The 27,583-nt window shown below is 43.1% G+C and overlaps 1 protein-coding gene across 1 annotated transcript in view; it reads right to left on the bottom strand.

Moving 5' to 3' along the window:
• Positions 1-18,144: 18,144 nt before the first annotated feature.
• The window catches only part of LMOD1 (leiomodin 1), a 109,459-nt gene continuing 100,020 nt past the window's right edge, over positions 18,145-27,583 (bottom strand). The window contains exon 3 of the mRNA XM_069238953.1: positions 18,145-20,331. Within this exon, the coding sequence (XP_069095054.1) occupies positions 20,305-20,331 (27 nt within the window). The 3' untranslated portion in view covers positions 18,145-20,304. The remainder of the gene's footprint in view (positions 20,332-27,583) is intronic.

Genomic DNA, 27,583 nt, shown 5'->3' with positions numbered 1-27,583 from the left:
GACTTTGTCTCGCTGTACGCAGATGACATTCATCTGTACCTGTGAAACCCTGCAGTTAGTGGCCCTCAGTGTCTCCATATATTCCACCACTTTTGGAAAAATCTCCAGTCTCGGGGTTAACCCGGCCAAGTCAGTACTTGGTCCGTTGGACCTGACAAGACTGCTTTGACTTGCAGTAAACCATCCCCAGTGCTTTGCCATGAGTGGTGCTGGATTTACCCCATCTCAAAACTATTTTAGGTCCTTTTTGGCTGTAATAGCTTTAGAAAGGCACTTTTTGGAATAGTAATAGACTTAATCCTTTGTGGGTGGGTGAATGTCCATCTTTAACTTCCCCAAGCCCTTTCTTACTCCTTCATTTACTCCTCCACTTTAGGAGGATGTATTCCCTATTTCCCTGTCACTTCACTCTTCCCCTCCCACATTTACTACTAAAACGTCTACTTATGTGTGTTTAAAGTTCCATTGGCTTGGCAGAGATTCACACACATAAAAAATGAGAGAGGTGAAGGTATAGACTACCGTATGTAGGCATGTGAATAGCATTCTGTAGTACAATTAGAAGTACTATGATACTGTTAAACATTCTAGAAAATTAATTTCTGAATAGACCCTTCTGTGTGACTGAAACCATGAGGATGGTGATGAGTTTGAGGGGACTGATTGATAATTTGCAGACTGAACAGTTTAAAGGAGTATTGCTCAGACTGAAGCACATTTCTATGAGCCTGCAAATAAAGCAGACAAACTTATGGTTGCCTGATTAGGGAATGCTGGAGACAAGAATAGAATCCCCACTGTCAAAAGTGAGGACAGTAGCATTACAAATTCAGAAAATGGTAAACAAATGACTTTTAAGAACTTTTATAGCACTCTACACCATAGACTTCCTTCAGATCAATTGGACATAGCTATCTTCTTCAAAGGTTTAGAATCACCAAAACTGGATATACAAGTACGGAAAATTTAGAAATGGGCTTCTGCAGAGAAAGTGACTAGAAATGTAATGACTCCTAAAACACAAGACCTCATGGGAATAACTAGTAATTAACTAACTACCTTAAATGTCAGAAACATATATCATGCATTAATTAAGGAACATTTGTTGTTAAATTTAAAATCCAATTTTTCCTAAAGTTAAAGTTTTTATGCAGTACATGGATAACAAGTAGTTATCCATAATAATGTTGAATTTGTAAATGCCTGGGAAAAATAGTCTAATGCAATCCCCTTTAACGATGACAAAACTCACAAAATAACAGATTCACCTTTTCACACAAAAAAAAACAGTTTTAAAGATCAAAGACATTTGGACTGGGAGACTGATTGTAATTCCTACTGTGGTTTGTTGTATGTTCTTTTCATAAGAAGAACTCCCTATAGAACGGGATATACATCAGACTAGATGTGAAATGTAATGTAGTCTCCTGGTTCTACCCAAGGTTTAAACTACATGTGTATTCAAAGTGTTTATCTGTAATGTCTGCCCATGGATTGTCTGAGATAACTAGAAATCAAATATGGTAATTGTAGAGCCTAGTTGTTCTGACGCTTTTATTGAAATATAGCCACATGTTTGTTGCTTGTTTAGAAAGGAGTGATGCTGTTTGACTCACTAGTATCAATCAAATTATGAAAAAGGAAGACATGGTAAAGGCAGCATAGTAAAACAGTACACGTTGAAGCTCCAAGGAGGTTGGTACCTCTCCAAGTGACGGATTTCATGTAAACTTTATGTTTCCCTGCGTAACGTTTAAATGCTGCACAACAGTTCCAGATCTCAACTTGAGAGCCCATATGTTTAACAGTATGTGTTGCACGTATGCATTGTGTCTTATTGATGTACTGAGCATCTTAAAATATCTTTTGATGCAATTGTATCACCCATAACTCTGGAGAAGAAACTGCTCCCAAAAAACCACCAAGCATCCTCAAACAGGTCCCAGACCTTAATTTGCCATGTATTGCACTGTAAGGCATTTCAGTAAGGCATTAACATAGAGAAGACCAGTGAATTGGATTTATTGCAGCATTCATAACATTACTAGACGACTCCACCCCAGAATATAAGATGACCTATTCGAAAGTATTATGTAATGTAGTCCAGGACTTTGAGGGATGCACAGAATTGAGGGGAATACTTTCCCCAATCAATAGACCTGAAGATTTAGCATAGCTTTTGCAGAAAACTGTGGACTAGAGGATGTTTTGCTCATAGTGTGTGGTATTCAGAAACAACCTTTTTCATCTAGGTAAGGCAATCTTTTTGTTGTGATTGCCTTGAGGTGAAAGATGTCTGTCTTTATTAGGATGTGGCATTTTAGTCAATGCAGCATTATCAGAATAGAAATGATGGAATCTCAGCACTTTATTCCACTTGCCAGGATGGTTTTTGATGGGTTTATGAGTGGTAATAGTGTGGAAAGTGGGGGGCTACACAGCAAGTAGTGATTTTCTATAGTCTAGTCACGAAAATAGTAAGGCATGGTCCAAATGTTGAAGTTCCATGGGTACATTTTTTCTCTTTAAACTGAGTTTAGTACTGGACCCATACACTTAAACATTAAGCATGGATTTTATGAAAAAGGGTGGGCTGTGTGGTGAATTCTAGTGCACCACCTCTGCTGTCTGGCTGCACTTTTCTTTTACTATGAACAATTGGGGAACATTTATCTTCTGTTTCGGCATTAACAGTTACCCCTGACGAAGGGTTTGCACTCGAAATGCACTGGGTCATGTAAATCACTTTGAATACTTCCTCAAGTTGTGCATGTTTATAGTGTACAAGTGTGAAGCAACATTTGTTATGATTCAGCGAACCTTCAAGCAACTTATTAAACTGTCTTGCATAATATAGTTTTGTTTCAACTGATTATTTTTACGTTGTATCTATTGATTACTTGGAATATCCTTTTTTATATTGTTTACTATGCAGGCCTAGGGCACCAGCTGTGCATGTTGAGTTTAGTGCATTACGTAGCACTAGATTTTCCCAATTTTTTTAATGGGACTGGGTGTGGCTCGTTATAGCACTGCATGCTAAGTTCGTTTCTGACGTTAAAATAGTTTAAGTATGTGTTAATTCGAGTGTGTATTAGCCATAGTTTGCATTTGCACTTTTCTTTTACCATGCGGGTCATGGAAATTGACATCAAAGACAGAATAATAAAGAACACTGCAGCATTGGTGACTAATATACCTGGACCTCCTGGTCAAATGTGGGCTGGTGGAATCAGGGTAAGAAGATGCAAGAAATCCCACTGACCATCACCCTGTATAGCCCGCTGAGATCTGGGTTTGGATGTAGACACTGAGTTGAGGAAACACAGTCTTCCTATTAATGTTAAGGTTCATTCATACTCCTACAGTTGACACACCAAAATTGCTGGGGCAATCAAGCCCTTCTTCCCAGACCAGGGCTATCTACGGGGAGTTTTCTAACACCTCAGTTTAGAGCCATACATGTCTTTCACTGGAATTTGCAGTTGGTCTTTAAAACATTCTGAGGTTCAGCAATGTGTACAGATGAGCATTGGCTGTCACTCGAAGGCCACAACCACTCACAGATTTTGTTTTTCAGAGTGATCCCTTGTGCAGCACTGTGTGTGATGGCAAACATAGATTCACAGTTCACTTGCTGTAAAGCATATTTTAAGATCAATCACTGATATAGCATTGTGTAAAGTGGCACAAAGGTGCTAATGTGGAATCCATTTTGATGCAGGGTTCATTTTGTGGCACACACTAGAAGCCAGCCTGCAGAACGTGCACCTATGTTGCCTGCTAAGTGAACTTCAACTATTTGTAACACTGCTGTAACTGTAAGGTTTTGCGAAATGTTGTCACAAGTGTAAGTGACAAATTGTTGTTATGCTTCATCTGCTGGTTTCATAAATCAATGCCCACACATAGCCAAAGGTTTTTTCTGGTTAATAAATAGATAAATAATTAGAAAACCTCTACTGTTTTGACGAACACCTGGCTTTCATTGGCTGTGTATCATTTGTTTAATATGTATTGTTAAAATCAAACCCCATGTTAACTTCAGTCGGATCAAACTCATGCAGTGATGCAAATCCATGCAAACTCTTCCAAGGGTTGTCATGTTCCAGCGTAAAATATATTTTGCACTGGACATGTGCCCTTTTCTGAGCAAAAATAGTGCTTTGTGCTGCTTTGCACTACTTTGCATCAAAAAGGCGATACTTGGGTGTAACTTATGCAGTTTAGGGCAAGCACCCATTGCTTTTGACATAGAACATGATCTACTAAGATAGCCAGACTGGGATTTCTCCCAAAAAACATTGCCTTTCTATAGCAGAAGCTAACAAGGAGAAATATTTTAGTTTCTCCACACTTTCTACACATTGCGGGCCGTATTTATACTCTGGTTGCGCCGAATTTGCGTCGTTTTTTTCGACGCAAATTCGACGCTAAACTAACGCCAACTAACGCCATATTTATACTATGGCGTTAGACGCTTCGGGCGCCAAAGTGCCCGGAGTGTGCGTCATTTTTTTGCGTGAACCCCTTCCTTGCGTTAATGATATGCAAGGGAGGCGTTCCCGTCTTAAAAAATGACTCCCAGGCCTTTACGTGGTATTTATACTCCCGGGCAAAAGAGACGCCCGGGAGTGGGCGTGGCCAAAAACGGCGCATTTGCGCCGCTTTTTAACGCCTGGGTCAGGGATGGCGTTAAGGGACAAGTGGGCTCAAAATGAGCCCAGAGTGCCCTCCCCTGCCCCCAGGGACCCCCCCTGCCACCCTTGGCCACCCCAGGAGGACACCCAAGGACGGAGGGACCCATCCCATGGACATTAAGGTAAGTTCAGGTAAGTTTTTATTTTTTTATTTTTTGTGGCATAGGGGGGCCTGATTTGTGCCCCCCTACATGCCACTAAGCCCAATGACCATGCCCAGGGGACAGAAGTCCCCTGGGCATGGCCATTGGGCAAGGGGGCATGACTCCTATCTTTACAATGATAGGAGTCATGTTGATGGGGGATGGGCGTCGAAAATAAATGGCGCAAGTCGGGTTACGATGATTTTTTCGACGTAACCTGACTTGCCCCATTTTAAGACGCCCATGCGCCATTTTCCCCCTACGCCGGCGCTGCCTGGTGTACGTGGTTTTTCTCGCGCACACCAGGCAGCGCCGGTCTGCTTGCGCCGGCTAACGCCATTCAATAAATACGGCGCCCGCATGGCGCTTCAGAATGGCGTTAGCCGGCGCAAAACTTTTTGACGCTAAACTGCGTTAGCGCAGTTTAGCGTCAAAAAGTATAAATATGGGCCTGCATGTTGAATTTGCCTGTTTCTATGACTTTGTACTAGAAGGGTATCCTCCACTACAAATGTCATGATATTTCACATGCGCACACTTCTGCATCATTGTGCAAAAAATGTGTGTGGTTCTTGGCAGCCTGTTGCAAAGGCAGTCTGGGTGGGGGCTGCTACTGAGACTATCTAGTTGGAAAAGACCTACTGTCAATTGTGTTTCATTTGGTTGACTTTATTTTGAACTTTCATTTCCTAGCTTGTTATGTAATGGATTTCCTTGTTCATCTTGTGTTTGTCCCCTTCCCGGACCATAACCCTTTTACATTTCGGTAGGTTTGGATGACTTGTGTCCTTTCGCTTCTCACATTCAGGGAACTACTTTTTTTTCTTTTTGATCAAGCACTCCATGAGAGCGCATGTGATTTTGCAACTCTTTCCCTCTCTCTCTCGTGTGCTGTTCACACAGATTCAGCCCTTCAGGGCTGTGTTTCTCTATGATAAACCTTTCCCCCCCAAAGCTCCATAAAATTCTCTTCTGTATGTGCTCCTACCCCACTCTCCATCTCCTTCACTCCATCATGTGAATCTCCCTAACCCACTATTGCTCTCTTCCCTCAACCCCCTCGTTGTTCTCTATCTGAGGTACTACATTTCTCCTTCTTCTCCAACCTACTTCCCACATACATCCCTTCGTTTCCCACCTACTGTTGCATTCTTCTTTTTAAATGCTGAGCTTTTTGCGTCATAAATTCTATTTTTTTATTTACCGATCCAAGTGTTGTCCACCAATTGGAACCAGTAAATAAAAAAACAAAGCAAATGGTGGCAACATCATTCTGTTGGTGCACGCATGTGCTGAACTGCATGGCCGTGCATACTTCATCACACATGGATGCACCAGCAGAATGATGCGCCTGCCAGTGTTCATCACAACATAGGGCTTTAAAAAATATATTTTAATCTCTAAAATAAATGTTTACTGTTGCTTCACAGGATTAGAAAAAATGCATTTTGCTTTTTCTCCACAGTGCTTTACAGCAACGCCAAACGGTGATGGCAAAGCCAATAGGCTCCAGAGGCGAAATCTATTGGTTTTGCCAATGATTGTAATTGAACTGTGCCTCTTCTGCAGCACAAAAAAAAGCAGCTTTGGTTTCTATGCTGCTTTGTGCTAAAACATAATAAATCTGACCTACGGTGCTGAATTCAGTCAAGGTCTTTACTCGCAAACTCTCCCTCTTTTCTACTCCAGAGTGAAGTAATGCAATCTTGCTCCTCTGACTTTGAGTCTTTTTGCTAACCCAACCAAGTCTTCTGGTCTCAGTCCTTCTCTATACCATATAAATTATTTAAATAAAAGGTACACATTAGATAAGCCAAAGGAGTCAGCTTAAATTTGATATAGTGGAAGCTGGCTTCCAACCAACTGACCACTCAAATTCAACTTTGGGTCCTAACTTTTAGACAGATCCAGTCATAGTACATTTATTTCTTTTCATTTTCTTCACATCTCTACAGCAACCAGGCTACAGGAAACCTGTCACTCTGTTTATGTGAATGGGAACCCTAACAACTTTGAGCCAATTGGGTGGTGTTGCTGGCTTCTTGCCTCTTCAGTTGAATAGCACATATGATACAGGGAATTTACAAGTAGCTCATCTCTTTACATAAAGTACGCCATGCTTGGCCACGCCTTTGGCCACAGTGATTGTTGAAGCGTTGACCGTCTGAAGTCACAGGCTGATCTGCTAAGACTGACTTGATTCAGATCCTTTGAACATAAAATTCCATGCCTACTCCATTCAGGGAATGTGAATTCATGTACAGACACATGCACTTGGCTTTACACATGTTAGTACAGGAAGAGGGAAAACTAGGAGTGCAAGACTGGGGGACAGGCTTGGAAGAGACAGTAGTACCAACTCTCAATAAACCCTATGGAGCATTGTATAACCTTAAGGACTGCATACTCATAGGATGGTCACAGCCATAGGTTTGCCATCTCTAATGGACCTGAAACCTCTCATACATAAATACATGTAGCCGGGGGAATCAGGAAGGTTGATCATGGCATACTGTGAGGATTTACAAAGGGAGCACTGGATGGCAGTATCTACACTAGAGCACAAAAAAAGGCCTGTGCTCCACTATTAATAATCAGATTGGCCCATCCATTCAATTTACCGGTCTTGGGGATGATTGGAACCCATGAGAAAACCCACTATAAAAAGCAAAACTACTTTGTCTGTGCCCGTAGCACCCCACAGAGTTTATCTCTCTGTTAGGGAGCACCATATCAAATCATATGCAGTACATGCAAGGAGATCAGTCTCTTGTTCAAATTCATGGGCACTGCACCAGGAGAAGATCTGTTTTATTAACTGTTCTCTGCTTACCAGGAGGGAAGTTTGACAAAACATAGTTAGGTCAGGTAGAACAAGCAAGAAGGCAATGCTGATTGTAAGAATTTTGAACATATTCTCTACTACTTTGAGGGTGGCTCATTGTCTTGCTGCATGGCTAGAAACCTGATCGGTGCTGGTGTATGACGCTTTTATTTTGAATATTAGTTTACAGTTGGTTGGTTGTATAGTTTTCAATACCATCTGTAAAGTAAATTAGAGAGATTTTTTAAATGTTTATTACTTGAGTTTGCCAGTTAAAGTAATACTTTTTATTGAGGAGTGTGTCTAAAGCAGCCTGAAGATTTCTGGCACATAGTTTTGTATATACTGGATGGGAGACCTAGTATCCTTCGCATGTTTTCCCCCTAACGTTTTGCCTTCAGACATTCTGTTTTTGCTGACTTTGTTTTTGCTGACCTAAGGACACTGCACACTGGCCACTGCTAACCAGTGCTAAAATGCTTGTGGCCTTACCATTAAACATGGTAACACTTGCTGATACCCAATTGGCATATTTAATTTACTTGTAAGTCCCTAGTAAAGTGTCACTATAGGTGCCCAGGGTGTAAGATAAATGCTAATAGTGGGCCTGTAACAGTGGCTATGCCACCTATTTAGTAGCACTATACATATGTTTAGGTTTGCCATTGCAGAGCATGTGTGTGCAGTTTAAACTTCCATTTCGACCTGGCAAAATAAACTGACCAGTTTCAGGGTATCACCCTTCATCAGCTAGGCTAGCTTGAATCCAGTGGCACAGTGAGCAAGGGACCCAAATCTGGGCATACTCTTCCCACTTAGGGTAACTTTAACAACACAAATGGATTAAACCCAGATCTGTGACTGGTGGTGAATGTTTGATTTGCTCTGCATTCCATCCATCATCTATTGTTTTAGCATTTGTTGCCCCAGGTGGGAAGGGTATGCTCAGACGTGGGTCCCTTGCTTGCTATGGCACCAGATTCAAGCTGGCCTAGCTGATGAAGGGTGATACCCTGAAACCGGTCCTAGGATGTTGTTTCTGGTCCAGGGAGGGCCTGGCCTGGCAGTATGGGCTGGACTGTTCCTATGAGAACAGGGTCAAGGCTGATTTGCATATGGCTGGGTCCTCCCTGGAATGGCATGGCAAGCAAAAACACTGATGGATTGAACCCAGATCTGTGACTAGGGGTGAATGTTTGATTTGCTCTGCTTTCCGTCCATCATCTGTTGTTTTTGCTTTTTGTTTTAAATACAATCTTGGTCTTCCTGACTGATTGTGTCTGTGACCTCACCTGCAAAGATGGAGTTTGAGGTTGTCAACCTGCAGAGCTACACTGCGGCTCATCTCAAGGAGCTCTGAAAGCAGAGGGGGCTGCCTGCTAAAAAGAGCACCAAGAACGTGGAGCTCCAAAAGACTTTGAGAGCATGAGCAGAGGCCCACCAGTTGCCAGTCACAACAGATACAAAAAGGAAGAGGAAGAGGAGGATGAGAAAGCAGGACCTATAGGAGGGTCCTGGAATGCAGCCTGTTGAGCTGGGAGTAAGCTCCTCCCAGGATTGGAAATCCCCTCCTGCGCAGGGAACTGTGTGTCCTCTCGCAACCTGTCCCCAAATGAGCTCAAAGAAAGGAAGGAGGAGAAGAAGTACAGGTTGGAGGTAGACCTGCTCAGACAGGGGAAAAGAGACTGGCCATGGAGACAGAACAGAGGAAACTGGCCATGGAGGAAAAGAAACTGGCCATGAAGGAGAGAATTACTTTGGAGCACTGGGTCATGAGAGGAGCCTTAAGGTGGTGGACGGCAAAGCCAGACAGGCAGAGTCCAGCAGTGATGGCAGCATTTCTTCAGTGCCTCTGGAGACAAGAGGGTTCCATATTCCTAAAGGTCTGGTGCCTGACTTTGTTGTGGGAGATGATATTGACAAGTGGGTTGAGGCTTTAGAGATTGCCTCCCTAAGAGGGGTTAGGAGGCTAGTCTGTGAAGGCATAACCCTAGTGATTGAAGGGACACCCTACTGGCCCTAGAGAAGGGGGACAGGTATTCCCCCCATAAAGGAAGCCCTTATCATGGAATATGGCCCTACTCTAGAGAAGAACAAGTTGAAGTTAATTGACAGCGAGAAGCAGTCCCAGCAGTCCTAAGTGGTTTTTGTGGATTCCTTTTGCAAGGCACTGAATGGTCGGGTGAAAAGCAGTGAGGTAAATGATTACAAAAGGCAGTATGATCTGCAGCAAGACAGCACATGTTCAGTAATTGTTTTCCAGAGCTGGTCCAACACTTGATTGATAGTAAGCTCAGTGATCCCAGGCAGATTTCTAGGAAGGATGACTGCTAGCTCAGGACCAGGGTCCATAAGAAAGAATCTGCGGGGGATCACCTCACGAATTGGCAGGGTCCCCATCAGAAAAAAGGGGGGGACAAACATAAAAAAAGTTATCTTAAGGACCAAACTATTTCCACTGGTCATGACCTCCATCCTACATCTGAGAAAAAGAAGAGATGGTTCGCTGACAGTGAGTCTTCAGGTAAGGCACCCCCCAAGTGGTTTGAGTGCCAAGAGGAAGGGCATTTCAAGTGGGATGCCAAGTGTTTCACTGGTGGGCAGTAATTTGGGTTGGCTAGAGTAGCGGTTGGAAAGGAGATTGTCCCTGTTAGTGAGGGGAAATATGTTGAGGTTACCCTAGTGGCCATGGGTGATGGAGAGAAAGTGCAGATAACTCACATGCCTATTAACATCCAGAAATACAGGCAGTGGGTCATAATCAATGGGCAGATTGTGGAGGGTCTGAGAGACACTGGAGTCACCATGACAACTCTCATCTAGTGACCTCAGAGCAGGTAAACCTTAATTGATTCCACCAAGTTACTGCAGCTCACAACCATGAGAGTCACTATCTAGTTTGGTTTGAGTAGGTGGCTGGGTCTCATGTTCCTTGAGGGTAGCTATGAGTCTGCTGATGCCTTTGGATTTGGCTTCTTGGCAATGACCTTGAGATCACCATCTGGAAAAAGGTGGAGCTCAGGTCCCAATCAGAAATGTTAGAGTTGCCTGAGTGGGTGTGGCCGACCACACGGTCCATGGAAACCCAAAAGGGTGGTCAGGAGGACCTGGAGCCTGGAAGAAGGGCTAAGGAGCCTGCCAAAAAGAGGAAGTGCAAGGGACACGGGAAACCCATTTCTGAAACTCTCACAATCGGGGAGGAGGCAGAACCTGAAGGGGGTTCCCCAGAGCCTTCAGGGGAGGATGTTGCCGCACTGAACTGTCCAACTGGCAGGAGGAAGGGGATCCCGCCAGGAAGAAGCTCTGCAAGGCATAGAAGGAATTCCCTACTCTTGTGAGCTTATGGCAGCAGGCCGAGGCCCAGGCAGCTGGTGATATCTCTGGTGATCTCCTGATTTACTGGGAGAATGGTCTCCTGTATAGTGAGCCTAAAGTTCCTGAGCCTGGTGCATCCCATGTATTGGTGGTCCCCCAGGGCTGCAGGTCGTTCCTACTGGAGCTGGCTCATGATGTAGCTCTGGCAGGTCATTTGGGACAGAACACAACCTTTGACAGGCTTGTGACCAACTTTCATTGGCCTCAAATGAGGAAGGCCTCAGATGTTTTCTGCAGGTCCCTCTGCACCTGCCAGGCCAGTGGCAAGTCAGGAGGGAAGTGCAAGGCTCCCCACAACCTTTTCCTCTTGTTGTCACCCTCTTTGAAAGGGTGGGCATCTACATTGTTGGGTCTCTGGACCCCAAGACAACCATGGCCAACAGTTTCATCATGTTCTTGGTGGACCATGCCACCCAATACCCGGAGGTTATTCCTCTGACAACAGTGACTGCACTTTCAATGGCCACTGCACTGATGGGGATCTTTGACTGTGTGGGATTCCCCAAGGAGGTGGTGCCAGACTGTGGTAACGTCATGTTGGGGTTCATGACCATGTGGAAAAAGTGTGTTGTAACATACACGTTCTCCACTCTTTAACACCCCCAAACTAATGGGGTCATTGAGAGATTCGACTGAACTCTAAAAGACATGCTAATGGGTCTCTTGGATCCCATGAGATTGAAGTGGGTCATCCTCTTGCCATGCCTTTTATATGCCTACAGGGAGGTACCACAGAAAAGGGGGTTGGCTTCAACCCCTTTGAACTTCTGTACAGGCACCCTGTAAGAGAGTATGATGATGATGATGAGTGGGGTTCGTAGAGCGCACAGATGCTCTTAGGAGTGTCCCAACGGTAGCCTAGTAATGTAGTTACGGCTGAGTAAAAAGCCATGTTTTCAACTTATTTTTGAAGATGTGCTCCAAGCTCTCCAGCCAAAGGTCCACAGGAAGTGTATTCCACTCAGAGGGACCAAGAAAAGGAAAGAGTGCCCCACAGCCCTGGTACAGCGAATTCTTGGGGCCTTCGTTAGGGCCCTATTAGAGCACCAAAAGTTCCTAGCAGGGGAAAAGAAATGGGTTCTAGTGGACAGGCATCTCAGGACAATATGATGCAAAGCTTTGTAAATCAGCACCAGATTCTTCCAAAGCAGGGTGTGAGTGTGAATAGAAACGTGGGTTCTCAGAGTTAGATTCTGGACCACCATCAGTCTATGAATAGTCAGGCAGTCTAAGGTACAAAGGAGACCTCTCAGTCTTGTGAAGGAGGGCTGGAAGTAAGCTCCCACGAAGGCCCCCAGGATGTGGTCAGCTACATGCTGACACTCCGTAATCATATGAAGCACTTCTGGAAGCAAGCGTAAAAAAATATAGAAGCCAGCCAGGAATACATGAAAAGACAGTATGACCAGAACGCCACTCTGATTGAGTTTCAGCCTGGCCAAAAAGTGTGGTATATGGAGCCTGTAGAGTCCAGGTCCCTACAAGGCCACTGGTCTGGGTTGTATGAGGTGAAGGATCATAAGAGTGGTTACCTATCTGGAGGACTTCAAGACTTCCAGTGACTCTTTAAAGGTCCTGCATGTCAGTCGCCTCAAATCTCATTTCAAGAAGTCTGAGTTAATATGGTGCTGGTCGCAGATGAAGGGGTGGAGGAGGAGAGTGTATCTCTCCTCAACCTCCTTTCTTCCAAGGAGCAGGATGAGTCAGTGGAGGGTGTCCGCCTCTCCCCTGACACTAGGACAACAGATATACCGCCTACAGTTGTTGTGGCAGTTTGCCTCACTTTCTCTCTTACCCTAAGAGTCATTACATGGTGTACCTATGATATTGATACTGGGGACAGCATTCCTGTGAAGAGTAAAATCTACAAGATGTCTGAAAAGGGGAAAGCTAGCGTTAAGGAGGAGGTCTCCAAGATTCTGGAGGTAAGGGTTATTGAGCCCTGAAACAGCCCTTGGTCCAGCCCAGTGATGTTGGTCCCCCAAGGCTGTTCCTCCATGTGGCACTCCTGAACATAAGGTCTGTGTGGACTACTGTGGGCTCAATGCAGTCACCAATCTTCTCAAATATTTAAAATTAATAAAGTCTATACAAAACTAGAGGCAAATTTGAAAATTTGAAAGCATTTTCTATATTTGATTGTGAAGTATTCATATTTCAATCTTTGAGCATATGTAAATGGTATATACTTATTTTTGGGTATTGTTTTGAGATACAGATCTTAGAAGTTGCTTAGGCCGAAGACTCTGACTTGCAGTAATTACTCAGTGGGGGTCCCCCAGATTCCATAATAACCCAAAGGGTTTTTCTGATTAATTAGCAGCATCTGTCTAAGATGCTCTTCCTCAAATCAAACTACTCTCTTTCCTTCTTATGGATCAAGCCATCTCTACCCTTTTCACTGCTCTTTCTGACAGTCTCAATGCTTGGACCTCTCTTAAATCTTTCAAACCCACTGCTAAACTTCCTCAACCTAAGCTTTACAATAAGGTCTCTTCTCTCTGCCAACCTGTCTGCCATTTTGAACACGGGTGGCTCCTCTGCAATAGTGGAGGAGCGTCGCCCCACTGGTTATAAGCCAGCAGCAGAAAAATAAAACTATATTTCATTCTCGTTTTATTTTTCTGCTGCTGGCTCAGCCATCATGTGAAGGGAGTGGTAGGGATGAGCCATGGGAGTGGGGAGAAGGAGTGGAGTGCACTAAGTGCACCTGTGTGTTTGGTCTGCCATCTTAGGTGGGCCAAACACACATGCGCACTTAGGTTTCTCCAACCCAGCTGTGTTGTATAGCCTGACTGGAGAAACTGCACAGACTCCAGTGCACTGTCTGAGCTGCAGAACAAGCCACTCAGACCAATCCTGCTGCTGCTCTCATGCTAGGTATGGCATGAGAGCAGCACCAGGATTGCTAGAGAACCTGTGTTGGTGTCCCAGTGAATGCTGGGACACCAGAAGAGCAGAGGAGTGAGGCGGCAGGAGACGGCAGGGGTGGTGGGAAAGGTAAGTGTCTTTTCTTTTTTTTTTTTTTTTCCCTTCTAAACGGGTACCTCTGGCCTCTTTTGTTCTTCTTTCAAATCTACCACAGTTCTACCATGACTCAAAGAAGCTTCTCTTGATCCTAATGATCTTTCTTACTTCCAACCCATTTCTCTGCATCCTTTCATTTCTAAGATACTGAAACATATTGTCTCTTCCCAACTCTTTTCTTTCCTCCAGGCTAATAATCTGGTCTATCCTGTTCAATCTGCTTTTTGTCCTGGCCATTCTATTGAGTTGGCACCTCTTTCCATCTTTCACATTCTACTTCATGCTCAGCACATTAAAAATCTTCTATTATCATTTTCCTTGAGCCTTCTGCTGCTTTTAACACAAGAAATCACTCTATCATTATTCATTCTCTAACTCCACTTGCGATTTCTGGGAACTATGTCACAGACAGGAACACAGATGGAGGGCAAATTACTACAACTTAGAAAGAGACAAATACAAACAAATGATCAAAGACTACAAGCTTTTGATTCAAATGGAAAAATCCATGTACTTTATACAAAAGATTAAATATTTTAAAAACTCAGCTAACAAGCTTCTTCTAACAATTAAGAAACCAATATCATCGAAACAATAACACCAGCTGTAATCAAACTTTCTGCAATACACTAGCAAGTTTCTTTCAGGCCAAAATAGAAGTTGTCTATAATAATTTCTCCTCAAATAGCCACATGGTCTCACTGATTTACAACAATTTATATCCCAGTACAGGTGGAGAAACTCTCTGGTCCTTTACCCATCTTACGTCGGACCAGGTAAAATTAAGTCGGACTCTCCACTGGACCTGTGCCCTCCTAAAGCACTACAGCTGGGAAGAGCTCATCTCACTAATATTTTCAATGAAATGTTCTGTACAGGTTATTTCCCCAAACGAAGGAAAAGGGCATCTGTACTTCCATTGATAAAAAAATCTAATCTTAACCCACTGGAACCTAGTAGCTACCGACCCATCTTGCCTCTTCCATTACCAGCTAAAATAGTTGAAAAGGCTATTAATTATGAACTAGCCTCCTTCATTAACTTGAACCTTCTACTCGACTCCACACAATTTGGGTTCAGGAGCGAACAAATCACCAAGCCAGCTCTGATTGTGGCCTCGGAGGAACTAAGAGCTACTCTTGATAGAGGAGGCAGTGCAGCCCTCATATTACTAGATCTGTCAGCAGCATTCGACAGAGTCAATACTTACCTGTTGATTGACTATCTCCATATAATTGGTATCAGGGGAGTGGCACTCGCCCTATGAAATCCTTCCTCTCAGAATGGGAACAATTTGTTGCCATAGTGGATTTGCCTCTAATCCCTTTTCCTTACCTTCTTCCCTGAGCCTTACACGTTGTAATGCTTATGTCTCTCCTCTGGCAAGCCTTTTCAAAGTCTTTGGTTTATATTTGGTATCATATGCCGACGATACACAAATTGTAGTCTGTGTCCAGCAATTTTAATGACACACCAACTATATTCAACAACTGCATGCTGGAAATAGGCTACTGGATGAACAACAACTTCCTCAAGTTGAACTCAGGAATGACTGAGGTCCTCCTTTTTGGCAATGATATCTCTTTCTGGTCCCCTTCTCCTTTTTAGCACCAATATCTCTTTCTCATGCCTTGCCTCGTAGAGGCAAGCTCTGGGCACTCTTCCGACCCCTGTGAAGAAAGCTAGGAACTTGGAGGATCTGTTTGATGATAAGCTGTCTTTTGAAGACCAAAATAAGTCTATTACTTCAGCATCCTTTTATTCCCTCAAAAAACTCAAGAAACTTCACCCATATATCCCACTCAAACAATAGAAGACTGTCGTAATCACTTGTGTCTTATCAAAAATAGACTATTGCAATACTCTTTATTTGAACATGCAACATCGACTCCATAACAAACACCAGATATTGCAGAATGCAGCAGCCCATATACTGCTTGGGATTCCTAAGTATCAGTAGACCATACAGGCCTTGCACAAGTTTGCTGGTTCCCTATCAGAAAGCACATTGTGCTAAAGGCTCTCTGTATTGCCTTCAAAGCTCTTCATGACTCTGGTCCAGAGTACCAGAAGTGAAGTTTTATTTGGTACATCCCTTCCAGGATTCTTCGCTCCGCGACTAACAATGTCATCAGACAATCTTCCTTGGGTGCTAGAAGTTTTATAACGTTGCTGCTAAGCTCTGGAATAGCCTTCCCCTCAACCTGAAGTCACTGACCAGTCTTCTTCCATTTAGGAAAGCTCTAAAAGCCCATTTTTTGTTAACTAGTAAAGATCTTTTTCATTAGCTATAGCCTTTCAATGCAGTAGCAGCACCAAGATGTCTCTGGGCATTTGTGCGTTTTATAAATTTCCATTATATTTATAAATTTCCATTACAACTCTCTAAATTGATTTTGTTCTTATCTTACTAATCGCTCTTTGTTGGATGTTGTGTTTTTCCCTACCCTGTTCTCTGTGGTGTTCTAAGTTTAAGATTGTGGTCCACTAATGTTTACTTTGTATAGTATTCCTTTCCTTTAGCTTCCCTTATTTCTTATTTTATGTTTAATTCAGACTTCTGCTGCAGATCGATTTTTCATTTTGCGTTCTTACTTACTCTCTTTGTATTCAGATCCCTGCTTATATTTTCTGCCTTAGAATATTGACTATTGATACATCTGCTAAAAATCAAACCCAAAACTAAGATACTCTTCTCTGTCTCATGATTCTCCTCCTCTTATTTACTTTTCTTCTACTCATTCAGTTTGCTGCCTCAATTTGGAAACGTTTTGGTTCATTGTTCACTTTTTTCAAATATCTTTTCTCAGGTGCCAACAGCTGTCACTTACATCTCCATAACATTCCTAAATTAAAGATTTTCCAACCTCTTTCTCTCTCAAATTGCTGAATGGTAGTTGGTTCTTTTTCGCATTGACTACTGTTTTTCTCTATATATTGGCCATCCAAAATATCTGCTTACTCCGCTTTAATCTATCCAAATCGCCTTCTGTAGCCTGTTAGCTTTCATAATTGTATTTCTTACATTTGGGCTCAGCTTTGTTGTCTACTCCTTACACCTCAGCTCACATTCTGCTATCTTTAAATTGCTTTAAATACATATACTCGCTTGCTCCACCTTAGGGTTTGGGGCAGAAGCAGCACTCACTCTGCTCTGGAGACCCTCAGGGAAGTGAAAGACAGGCTAAAAGAAACACATATGATCCAGAACACTAGGGCCCATATTTATACTTCTTTTGCGCTGCATTTGCGCCGCTTTTTGACACAAAAGCGGCGCAAACTTTCAAAATACAATTGTATTTTGTAAGTTTGTGCCGCTTTTTACAATTTTATTTTGTAAGTTTGCCCCCTTTTGTGTCAAAAAGCGGCGCAAATGCAGCGCAAACAAAAGTATAAATATGGGCCTAGTCCTTTAACCGCAGACCCCTGTGCTACCAAATTCCAACAATCACTCTGCCTTAGAATGTCAAACTGCATTATACACAAGCAGGGGGCACCAGAGGGGCTTTTTGGGAAGTGGAAAGGGAGAAGAACACGGATTAATGAGGTTACAAAGTGAGAGAAAATAAAATAACCAACATTGTTTAAGACTTTCAAAACAGAGAGGGAGAAAGTGTGTGTGCGTTTTTGTCTGTGTGTATGGAAAAATGCTTTGTGAAATCCGACAGACACCTCACCATACCCAACTGAAAGCACCTGTCCTCAATTATTTACCAGAAAATACATTTATTAAGGGGGGGGGGGGAAAGGGATAACACCCGAACTCCCCAAAGCTAAGCCCCTGACTATTGGAGGAACAATGGTACCTTTGTAGATATTTCAGTTTTTCATATTGTATTGTACTGTTTGTTGTTTTTTGCTTTGTATAGCACCTCGGATAAAGGCACTATAATAAATCAATAGTGGTGTCAATGTGTGTGACTTAATATTACAACAGTGAGAAATTTCAGTTAGTTGTGGGTTTGTTGGGAAGGCGGAACTTTGCTGTTTGCTGTAAATTTAACACAAACGTTTAAATAAATGAGACACTACTTACATAAATGTCCTAAAAACGAAGGAAATCACAAACTACTGGTGGTTGAAAAATGTGATTATAAAATTTAATAGAAGTGAATTACAGCCAACCCATTATAAGTCAATAACTGAATTTTTCAGGCAAGAGAATGCACAGTTGAGCACCACTTTCACAAAAGAAGGCCTTCTGCATCTGTTGCAGAAACGGATTGTTACCACCTCAATCCATCCACCATCATTCTTGACCTTCTAGCAACCAAACTGTGCTCAAGAGCTTTATTCTGGTCAATGAAAAATGTACATTTTTCCCTGTGAGTCCATTAAGCATTGAAAACTGCTGAGGCTGTGATATATAAATGGTGTACTCCTATTGCATCCATAAAGCTTTGGGAAGTGTTCCATGTGCGATTAACCAAATCCCTTTACACAAACTGTGAACTTGCCCCTGCCAAGTAACCAGAAAATGCTATCAGTCTCAATTATTAATAGAGAAGTACACTACGACCAAGCTGGATTATAAGTGTAATTATTGACTTGTGGACTCTTCAAGGATGACAATGTCCTTTTTCCTTCTCTATTGTTATTTACACATTAGCACTGTATTCGCAGATTTGTTTGGTTCAACGCTAGCAGTAATCGATTAAGAGTGTTTGGGTTGGCAACTCTTGGTCGTACAGCAAAATAAGTTCTTCCTTGATACATCTTTCGAGTTCGAAGCATGTTTAAACCACGTGCCGTTGCCCTTGAGGCAGTTGTTCCCTCTTCAACATGGCGGCGTCTCTGCAAAATCAGTCTCCATGTTGTGTGGGTTATCCGTTTGCTCTGACATATTCCGTTTCCCATTGATTTGGCTGAAAATGGTGCTACTTTGCAAAGGTTCGTGGCGATGGTTGTGTGTATATGGTGCCAACTTAGGGCAGTGGACTAGGATGGTGCTGGTTAATGTGGCACTTCGGGTCTTGTTCCAGTGAGATCAAGATACAGCAACATGCAAAGAAACCGTAAGGATGAAACAAATGCACGTGTTAAGGAAATCATGCCCAGTAACAGCACGCCAAGGAGCCTCCAGATCTCTGTGCACGTTGCTGTTTCTAGTCTTCAGAGCAATGTACATTGCCATTGTAAAATGTTAGTGTTTTCCCCGATCCATTCCCAGAGGGCAGGTTTAAATTGCCTTGTTTCTCTATAACCACTATTTTTGGAAGTCCGTGGAGGATCTTCTTTAGTCAGCACTAACAATTACAAAACTAATAAAAGCACAGACTACAGTAGACCAGGATGGGCGGCTCATGGTGAGATGGATTGATTAACAAATTAAGACTGAGAGTGAAAATACCACATGCACGACCAACTTTCTGTCTATCTGATGAAGACACATCTGTGTAGACACCACTTCACGGTCAAACTAAAGGCACTGGATTCAGCAGGCAACGCTATCCTGATTGGGAGCCCTTTGTATCTTCTCCCAACAATGAGTAGTGTCCATTTTACATGTCATGATTCCCTTGGCACGAAACACGCGGCAAAATGACAGCATCTTGTTGAGGAGAAAGCTTCACTTCCTCCATCTTCTGGTCCTCTGTTTTCGTTAGCATATTGTATTAAAGCGGAATGCCATGCATTTTTTAAAATTATCTTTTCAATTATTCCCTGAAGTTAATGTTGCAAGTAAAAAATTATTCCCTGAAATGAGATCCTGGCCAACATGCTTTGCAAGATGCTTATCAAAAGGTGGAAAAATGCCAGCTATTCGTTTCCCATCTCTACCCATCCCCAAAAGTGCTATTTTCTGAAAAGCTCACTGACATCCAGAAATGTTCTCAAGAGCAAAAAAGAACGACTACATCCTATTTCTTAACATTTATCTTAGCCTTCCCTTCATATTTACTTGCTTATAATGTGGTACTGAAAGCAATTTGGATTTTAAGAAATGATCTGCAAAGAGGAAAATACTCGGAAATAAATAATGTGAATGCAGATTCCCCTCATTTAATAAAAAAACAACAACTCCAACTTGAGATGTCTGGAGATTTCATCCGTCCATTGGATTTGGTTTGAGAAAAAAGCATCAAAGTATGCAGCACATTGCAACCCATTGTTGTCGTAAGCCACCTATCCACATCTCGTCGTTCCACGTCCTGTAAACTGCAGGCCGAATTCATAGGTTCATTTTTTATTTTTCTATGGGAACACATTCTTCATGGTCCATTTTTGTCTTGCTTTATTGCAATAATTTAGGCACCTCTACCTGCAAAGAGAAATAAAGGCGTTTATTTTCTTAGCACTGTCAACGTTGTGGTCAGGAATTGCACACACATCAGTGCCTTTGTAGAGAAAAGACCATACCGAAAGTTCATTCAAACTATCAGTCTACAACATTTAAATTTACAATAAAGTGAATTTCAGAGTCAGTGTGGGAACAGTGGTAAAAGTGGTTAGCCTCCAAGAATGTTGGCCTCAGGTTTAATTGACAGAACAACAGAATGATTCCCCTTGGAGGGAGGAATACGCCTATCCTGTCTTGGCCAATAAGAACCATACACTCAGGAATCGTTACAGTAGATACAAAACTTTTTAATGATCAAGTCACATATCAAACATTCAAGGTAAACAATTCATAAAGTTGATGCGCCATAAAATAATGCAGTGGACAGTGACAATAATGATTATACGTGGCAAGTGCCTATTTACAATATATACCACCTAAGGGCTGATACTACAAATCAACTTCAACAACAGGACTCCAAATCCGAGTACATTGTGTAAAATTATATCTCATTAATATCACTCCAATAGTAGGAAGTCGACGTTTTAGCCCCACTAATAACTAGAACAGGGTCATCATGAGGACCATGATGGTAGCAACTTACTATAAAACATAAACAAATCATGTGAATTAGGTAATGTACACAAGACATTTTTGTAAGTACAAAACAAGCTGTATAAACATTTTTGAAATACCAAAACAGCTCACTGGCTGTACTTCATCAATTTGAAGAAAAGGCCAGAGAGGGATGTATTTCCAAACAGTCCCAATGTAAAAATATTGAAATACAAAAACGTAGCAATGTTGGCCACATTTTGGAATCCTTAGACCCAAATGAAGAAGATAAAGGGGAATAAACTCATCTGACAAAAACACAGCATCAGCAACACCGTGCTTAGATCAGTGAAGAAGGCCCAACTACGCCTGGCGAGAAGAAAAATAAATCTGAGTGTCAGGATCCCATCTGTGCCAATGCCTCCAGGTGAACCAATGGATGCTGCTGGCTTAACTCAGGTGCGCCCAGAAGGGCATAGTCTTTTGCTTGCCAAGTATTTCTGGGCATGCTCTTGGGTGTCATGACATTTATCTTCCTGAACATCTATTCTGGGGTGGCTCCTCCGCAGTGGAGGAAGGGTGTTGCCTCCCAGGCTGAGCCAGCAGATGAAAAATATAGCAATAGCTTGCTATTGTTTTATTTTTCATTTTTCGTCTGCTGGCTCAGCAAGCAGGTGCATGGAGGGGCAGGGCTGGTCCACGGGGAGGTGGGAGGAGGGAGGAGGGGAGAGTGCACCAATTGCACATGTGTGTTTGGCCTGTCGTCTGAGGCCTGCCAACCACACATGTGCACTTAGGTTTCTCCAACCCGGCCTTATACACAGCCTGGCTGGAGAAACAGCACAGACCCCAGGCTTGTGTCTGAGCGGAACTCTGGGCTGCTCAGACTAATCTGGACACTGCTTAGATGCTATGTTTAGCATGTAAGCAGCGCCAGGATTGCTGGGGAGCCTGTGCTGGTGTCCCACAGAATGCTGAGACACCACAAGAACAGTGAGGCGGCAGGAGACGGGTGGCGGAGGTGTTTTCTTTTTTCTAAATGTTTCCCCTTTATTTATTTTTCCTAAAAGTTACCCCTGTCCCAACCCCTGGCACCCATTTAGACATATGCAGCAGCCACTGCTGCATCTATTTCAAGTCATAGTTGTCTTTTTGATGTGCACTGTTGATGTTTTTAAGTGTGCATTTGTATGAATGCTGTTTAGTGTTAAGAAATAATAGAACATCATCTCCCCTGATTCCAGGCAGTTTTGAGGGCCCTCAAAAAGCGAGCATCACATTGGGGAAAGTCATTACTATAAAAGCAGCACCACTGACTACATGACCCTTGTATTACTTTGTCGGCCTCAGCAGGCGAGCTGCATCTTGAGGATTTAATTAGAATTACCAGTTATGACCTATTCTGAAAGATTATTGACTATTAGTCTCATTTGTCTTTGGCATGTCTCTCTTGTTCTAGATATCACTGCTGCTCATCCAAAAGCAAAGAGTCTCAGGAAAACGGTTTATTTTTGTTTCTTTGCAAGTAGATATAGTGCACAGGGAAAAGGGGCTTTACTGATTGTGTATTTGAGTGTTTTTAAAGCATATGTCACGATAACAGTGCATAGTAACCCAGTTTGTCTTTCTTTCAGGTCTCCCTCTCTGTTGTTGCCTTCCCACCCTTCCCTCTTCTCTTGTTTGAGCACTCCTATAATAGCAATCAGCAGTGGGAGATATCAAGAGGTGGACAGTTTGAACTTCACATTCAGTCATGACTCAAAGCATGCAAAAGGGACGGGGTGGCACGCAGAGGGTGGGTGAATAAGAATTAAGAGACAGCGGCCAAACATACAAGCGCAGTCACCCCCATGACCCGCCCCTTTAAAAGGAAAAAATAATAAACTGAGTTTATTATTGTTTCCTTGTAAAGGTTTTGCAGCTGCCGCAGTTGGCGGCAGGGTGGCACTCCTCTGCCATAATGGAGAAGCTGCCTTGTTCACATCGATTCCAAGGAATAGAGTAACCGTGAGCATATACAGCCAATAAGCAGTTGAGAAAGTTATACTCACTTCAAGCTGTGGTGAGGAAAATCTCAGTGGATTTAGTGTAGCGTGTTAAAATATCATGCATCTGTGCATGGAAAATGTGCACACCTCCTCAAGAAAGGGAAGTAATTCCCAAAGCTTACAATTGATTCAAAGGGGAAAAAGAGATTAGCAAAATAATAAAAAAAATATTGACATCTTAGAGGATGATTAAATCTTGTCCCTTACACAGTAGTAGTATGAGGAAAATGAAAATAAAAATAGAAGAAATACTATCGCCTAGCGTGTTAAACTTGTGGCCTAAAAAAACTGGATAAAAAGCCAAAAAATGTGTGTGCACTTAACTGTCATGTCGACCTGGCAAGTTAACCCACTAGCTACATCCAATCCTTCCTTTTTAATACACATATGGGCCCTAAACCTGGCCCTGCACAGCTCAATGGCAGGGGACAATGTGTTTGAAAAGTAGGGCATGTCCTGTTACCTTTTACATATCCTAGTAGTAAGAAAATATTAAATTCATTTTTCACCACTGCAAGGCCTTTTGCTCCCATGAGATAACATTTGGATTACCTTATTACATTTTATAAGTGTAATTTCTAAATGGGAAGAGATGGGACTCCCAAGTTTGGTGTCTCTGGAATCAAAACCTAAAATCACAACTCATGGTGAAGTTGAATTTTAAATTGTAGTTCTCAAAATGCCACTTTTAGAACATAACCATTTTCTTACTTAAATCATTTGGTGCCTTTTGCCTGATTTCTGAATACACAACTTGGCCGGGTGAAATCTGAGCTTTGTGCATTCCCTCTAGATAAAAATACACAACTGGAGCTTAGGTGTGACTGATGGGCCATCCTGGGCAGGAAGGAGGGAAGAGTAGTTGACACTTACATGTTAATAGTCCATGTCCTATCCCCACAGAAAGGGCTGCATACCCCACTATAGTCAGTCTGGAGCCAGGTCAGGAAGGACAGGGACTCTATGCATTTCTAAGGCCTCGTTTTGAAGTCTCCCCCACTTCAAAGGAACACCTGGGTATGAGTAGCGGACCTCAGACAACACCAACTCAGTAGGCTTCTGGACCTATGAATACTCTGCCAGGAAGAAGGACGGCTGACCTTCCTTACCAGGACTACCACTCTGCTGGACAGCTTCCCTTCTGGACTCCTGCTCTGCTGTGCTGACTTGCTGCCCTCCTTGCCTGGGAGTGAGAAGGACTGGACCTGCGTCTCTCTAACCCAAAACCAAAGTGACCCCAAGGGCTTGCTGGCTTGCTTCCTGTTTTCTGAAGTCTCAGGGACACAAAAGACTTCTAGGTCACCTACTACAGCCTCCAGACTCTGCCAACCATGAGTCTTGCCCTACCAAGTGATACCAATCCAGTCCTGGGCCTGGGAAAAAGGTATAAAGTGCTGCTCCAGTCAGACCCAACTCATCGCTGCCACTGTGTAGATCAGAACCGGCACTTCACCCATTTTGGATGGATTGAACCTGGCACATCTACCCCATTATGAGGATCGGAGTCAATGCATCGACTTCCCAGGGTGGATCGACCTTGACCCCATGTGAATTGCTCATTACATGTATAAGGGATATGTTGTGTCTTTGTTGAATTGTGACTTATCAGATGAATTTATTTTTATCACAAATTTGCCTGAGCCTTTCTTATTGAACATGTTTTCCCACTTACATTTCTTTGTGTAGTTTAATTGCTAATAAAATATATCTTGATTGAACTGTGCATATAGGAATGACTGTTCTCCTGTATGCGTATACATGTGTTTTTTTCAACTCCAAATTAGGGAACATTGTTTCTCTAATAATTATATGTGAACCCCTGGTACTTAGTTATCCATGGGTTTCCCTTGTTATTTATAACATAGCTGCCAGAGGGTGAGCACAGGTTACTCTAGGGTGTGTTTGTGACTTACACAACTCGAATTGTGGTTTCTGCCTGGGCAAGGTGCATACCTCTGATAACCAGAAACCCAATTTCTAACAAGATGCGCCCAGTCATTGGCTGAGTTGCAGAAGAAAGCTTGCTGTCACATCTTTTCTTTATGGCAAACAGAGTAATGCCTTCTTGCCATTTTACAGATTTTGCTGTTGACCTACACAATTTCTCTCGTTTACTACCATTAAGAATGTGCAAAGAGATTTGTAATGTCTTTAGAAAGAATATATTTAATCCTCTATTTTACCGGGCAGGTACCTAGACTTTAACTGTACTTTTACACCTATTTGTAAACATACATGTATTTCATGCTATTACAGGGCCCTCTGGACCATTTTTCCCTTCCACAAGACAAACTGTATTTTGCAAGCAATAGTCATGTAGCTGTTGAAGGTGATTTTAATGTTCTTCTTTCAAAGAATGATGTTCCTTACCACCCAAACATTGTTTTTCTCTCTCACCTTACTTGAGGTTCGACAATTGATTATTAGGCCATCTTTCTCACCTCACTTGAGGTTAGACAGTATATTAGTATGCTGACCAAAAGCAGGTGATACAGGTGTATGTACTGAAAGCAGAGGGCTGAACTAGACATGCTGGGCAAAGGGTACCACTCGCAATGCTAGAGGACTGTGAGCTGCTCTCAGGGCTGGATTGGCTCAGGGATCTTTCAGACACTGAAACACTAGATTGCGTCTTGAATTTTTCTCTAAACTTTGCCTTTAAATCACACTTTCGTCTTTTAGCCAATAAGCCAGTATATTTGTCCTGTAAACAAAATTATTTAGCAGATTATTTAATGTGGAGAGTTCCCATACTGTACTTCTAGTGGGTCAGGCTGGTGTGTGGCACGCACTCCATGAATGCAATATGGGGCTCATTATAAAACATTTTCCAAAATTACTTTTGATCGCCAGTATGGTCCTGTTATTTGGCAATTAGATTAGTTAGGACTTTGCTATCTACATTGAGGAGACTAAGGGGGTCATTCTGACCCTGGCGGTCATTGACCGCCAGGGCAAACGACCGCGGGAGCACCGCCAACAGGCTGGCGGTGCTCCCAAGGGCATTCTGACCGCGGCGGTACAGCCGCGGTCAGAAACGGAAAACCGACGGTGTACCGCCGGTTTTCCGCTGCCCTGGGGAATCCAAGCTGCGCCGCCATGGGATTCTGACCCCCATACCGCCATCCTGTTCCTGGGGGTTTTGGCCGCCAGGAACAGGATGGCGGTATGGGGTGTCGTGGGGCCCCTGGGGGCCCCTGCAGTGCCCATGCCAATGGCATGGGCACTGCAGGGGCCCCCGTAACAGGGCCCCACCAAGATTTTCAGTGTCTGCCATGCAGACACTGAAAATCGCGACGGGTGCAACTGCACCCGTCGCACCCCTTCCACTCCGCCGGCTCCATTCGGAGCCGGCATCCTTGTGGAAGGGTGTTTCCCGCTGGGCTGGCGGGCGGCCTTCTGGCGGTCGCCCGCCAGCCCAGCGGGAAACCCAGAATACCCGCGGTGGTCTTTTGACCGCGCAGCGGTATTCTGGCGGCTCCCGCCGGCCCTGCGGATACCGCGGCCGGCGGGAGTCAGAATGACCCCCTAAGTGATGCAAAGGAGGAGCATTTAATTGTAGGCTCAGTGGAATTCTTTATCAGTTTTAGCAAAGATGTCCATAATCTCCATGAAAGATAATGAAAACCTTTGGTCAGATCTGTAATCCATCTTTGATAATATTACTCACATTTTCTTTCTAATAAAAGCTAGGACATTTATAAAATGACCTCTATAGTGCACAATGCCCTTCAATTTGAATTTTATTGCTCATTTCCGTCTAATTAAAACCTATGTGATGCCTAACAATACTCTGTTGTATGTTAAATTTCACAATGCTCACAAAATATAGTTGAAATATGTCTTGCAATGGATCTCAAAAATCCTTAAAATGACACTGGGTTGTGAGACAGAGTCAGTGGTAAATGTAGGCACAAATGAAAAGTGGTCAAATGGAAAGAAAGTTCACTTTTTGGCAGAGGCAGGGGGCCTTGGAAAGTGGGGCCCTGAACAATTGACCAATTTGCCCACACCTTAAAACATTTCTGCCAAGCAAGATGGCCTCAGTCTCTCCATTTTTTAGATTGGATCAGAGCGTGTCAAATTTTGTGTGAGACCTCTATGGTGATTAGTAGATATGGATGTGCTGGTGGCATGCAGTTTACGGCAGTAATCTATTTATTTGGCTCTACCGTGCAGTGCTGAAGTCTGTTACCTTACTGCTGTTTACACTCCAGAAGGCTCAGTAGTGGATGTGGCTTTGTAGCTGGCACCTCCAGGGAATAACTACATGCAACATGGTGCCAAAACTGGTAAAAACAGCGCAGACCTGTGGAGTGGGGATGGAGGGAGCTGCACTTGTGGTCTCAGCTTCAGGCCCTTCCAGAGAGAGGCAACTGGAAAATGAGCACAGCAGCAGTTCAAGTAGTTATGGTCCGAGTCAGTGTCTGGGACAATGGTGACATTCTCCTCCCATTTATCTGGGAGCATCAATGTGAGTGGAACCAGCCACATAATATTGGATTTATTAAGCAAATCACATAAGGCCACTGGCAAGCCGAAGGATGTTAGCCATGTGAAATTAAGGTTATTAACAACTTCATCGATTTCATTACCTTAAGGGCCTGTACAGTTGCTAACAGGCTCTGTGA

The sequence above is a fragment of the Pleurodeles waltl genome, chromosome 6 (assembly GCF_031143425.1).
Source record: "Pleurodeles waltl isolate 20211129_DDA chromosome 6, aPleWal1.hap1.20221129, whole genome shotgun sequence".
Classification (NCBI taxonomy): domain Eukaryota; kingdom Metazoa; phylum Chordata; class Amphibia; order Caudata; family Salamandridae; genus Pleurodeles; species Pleurodeles waltl.
The sequence above is the reverse complement of the archived record's forward strand: the minus strand, read 5'-3'. Positions and strand labels throughout refer to the sequence as shown.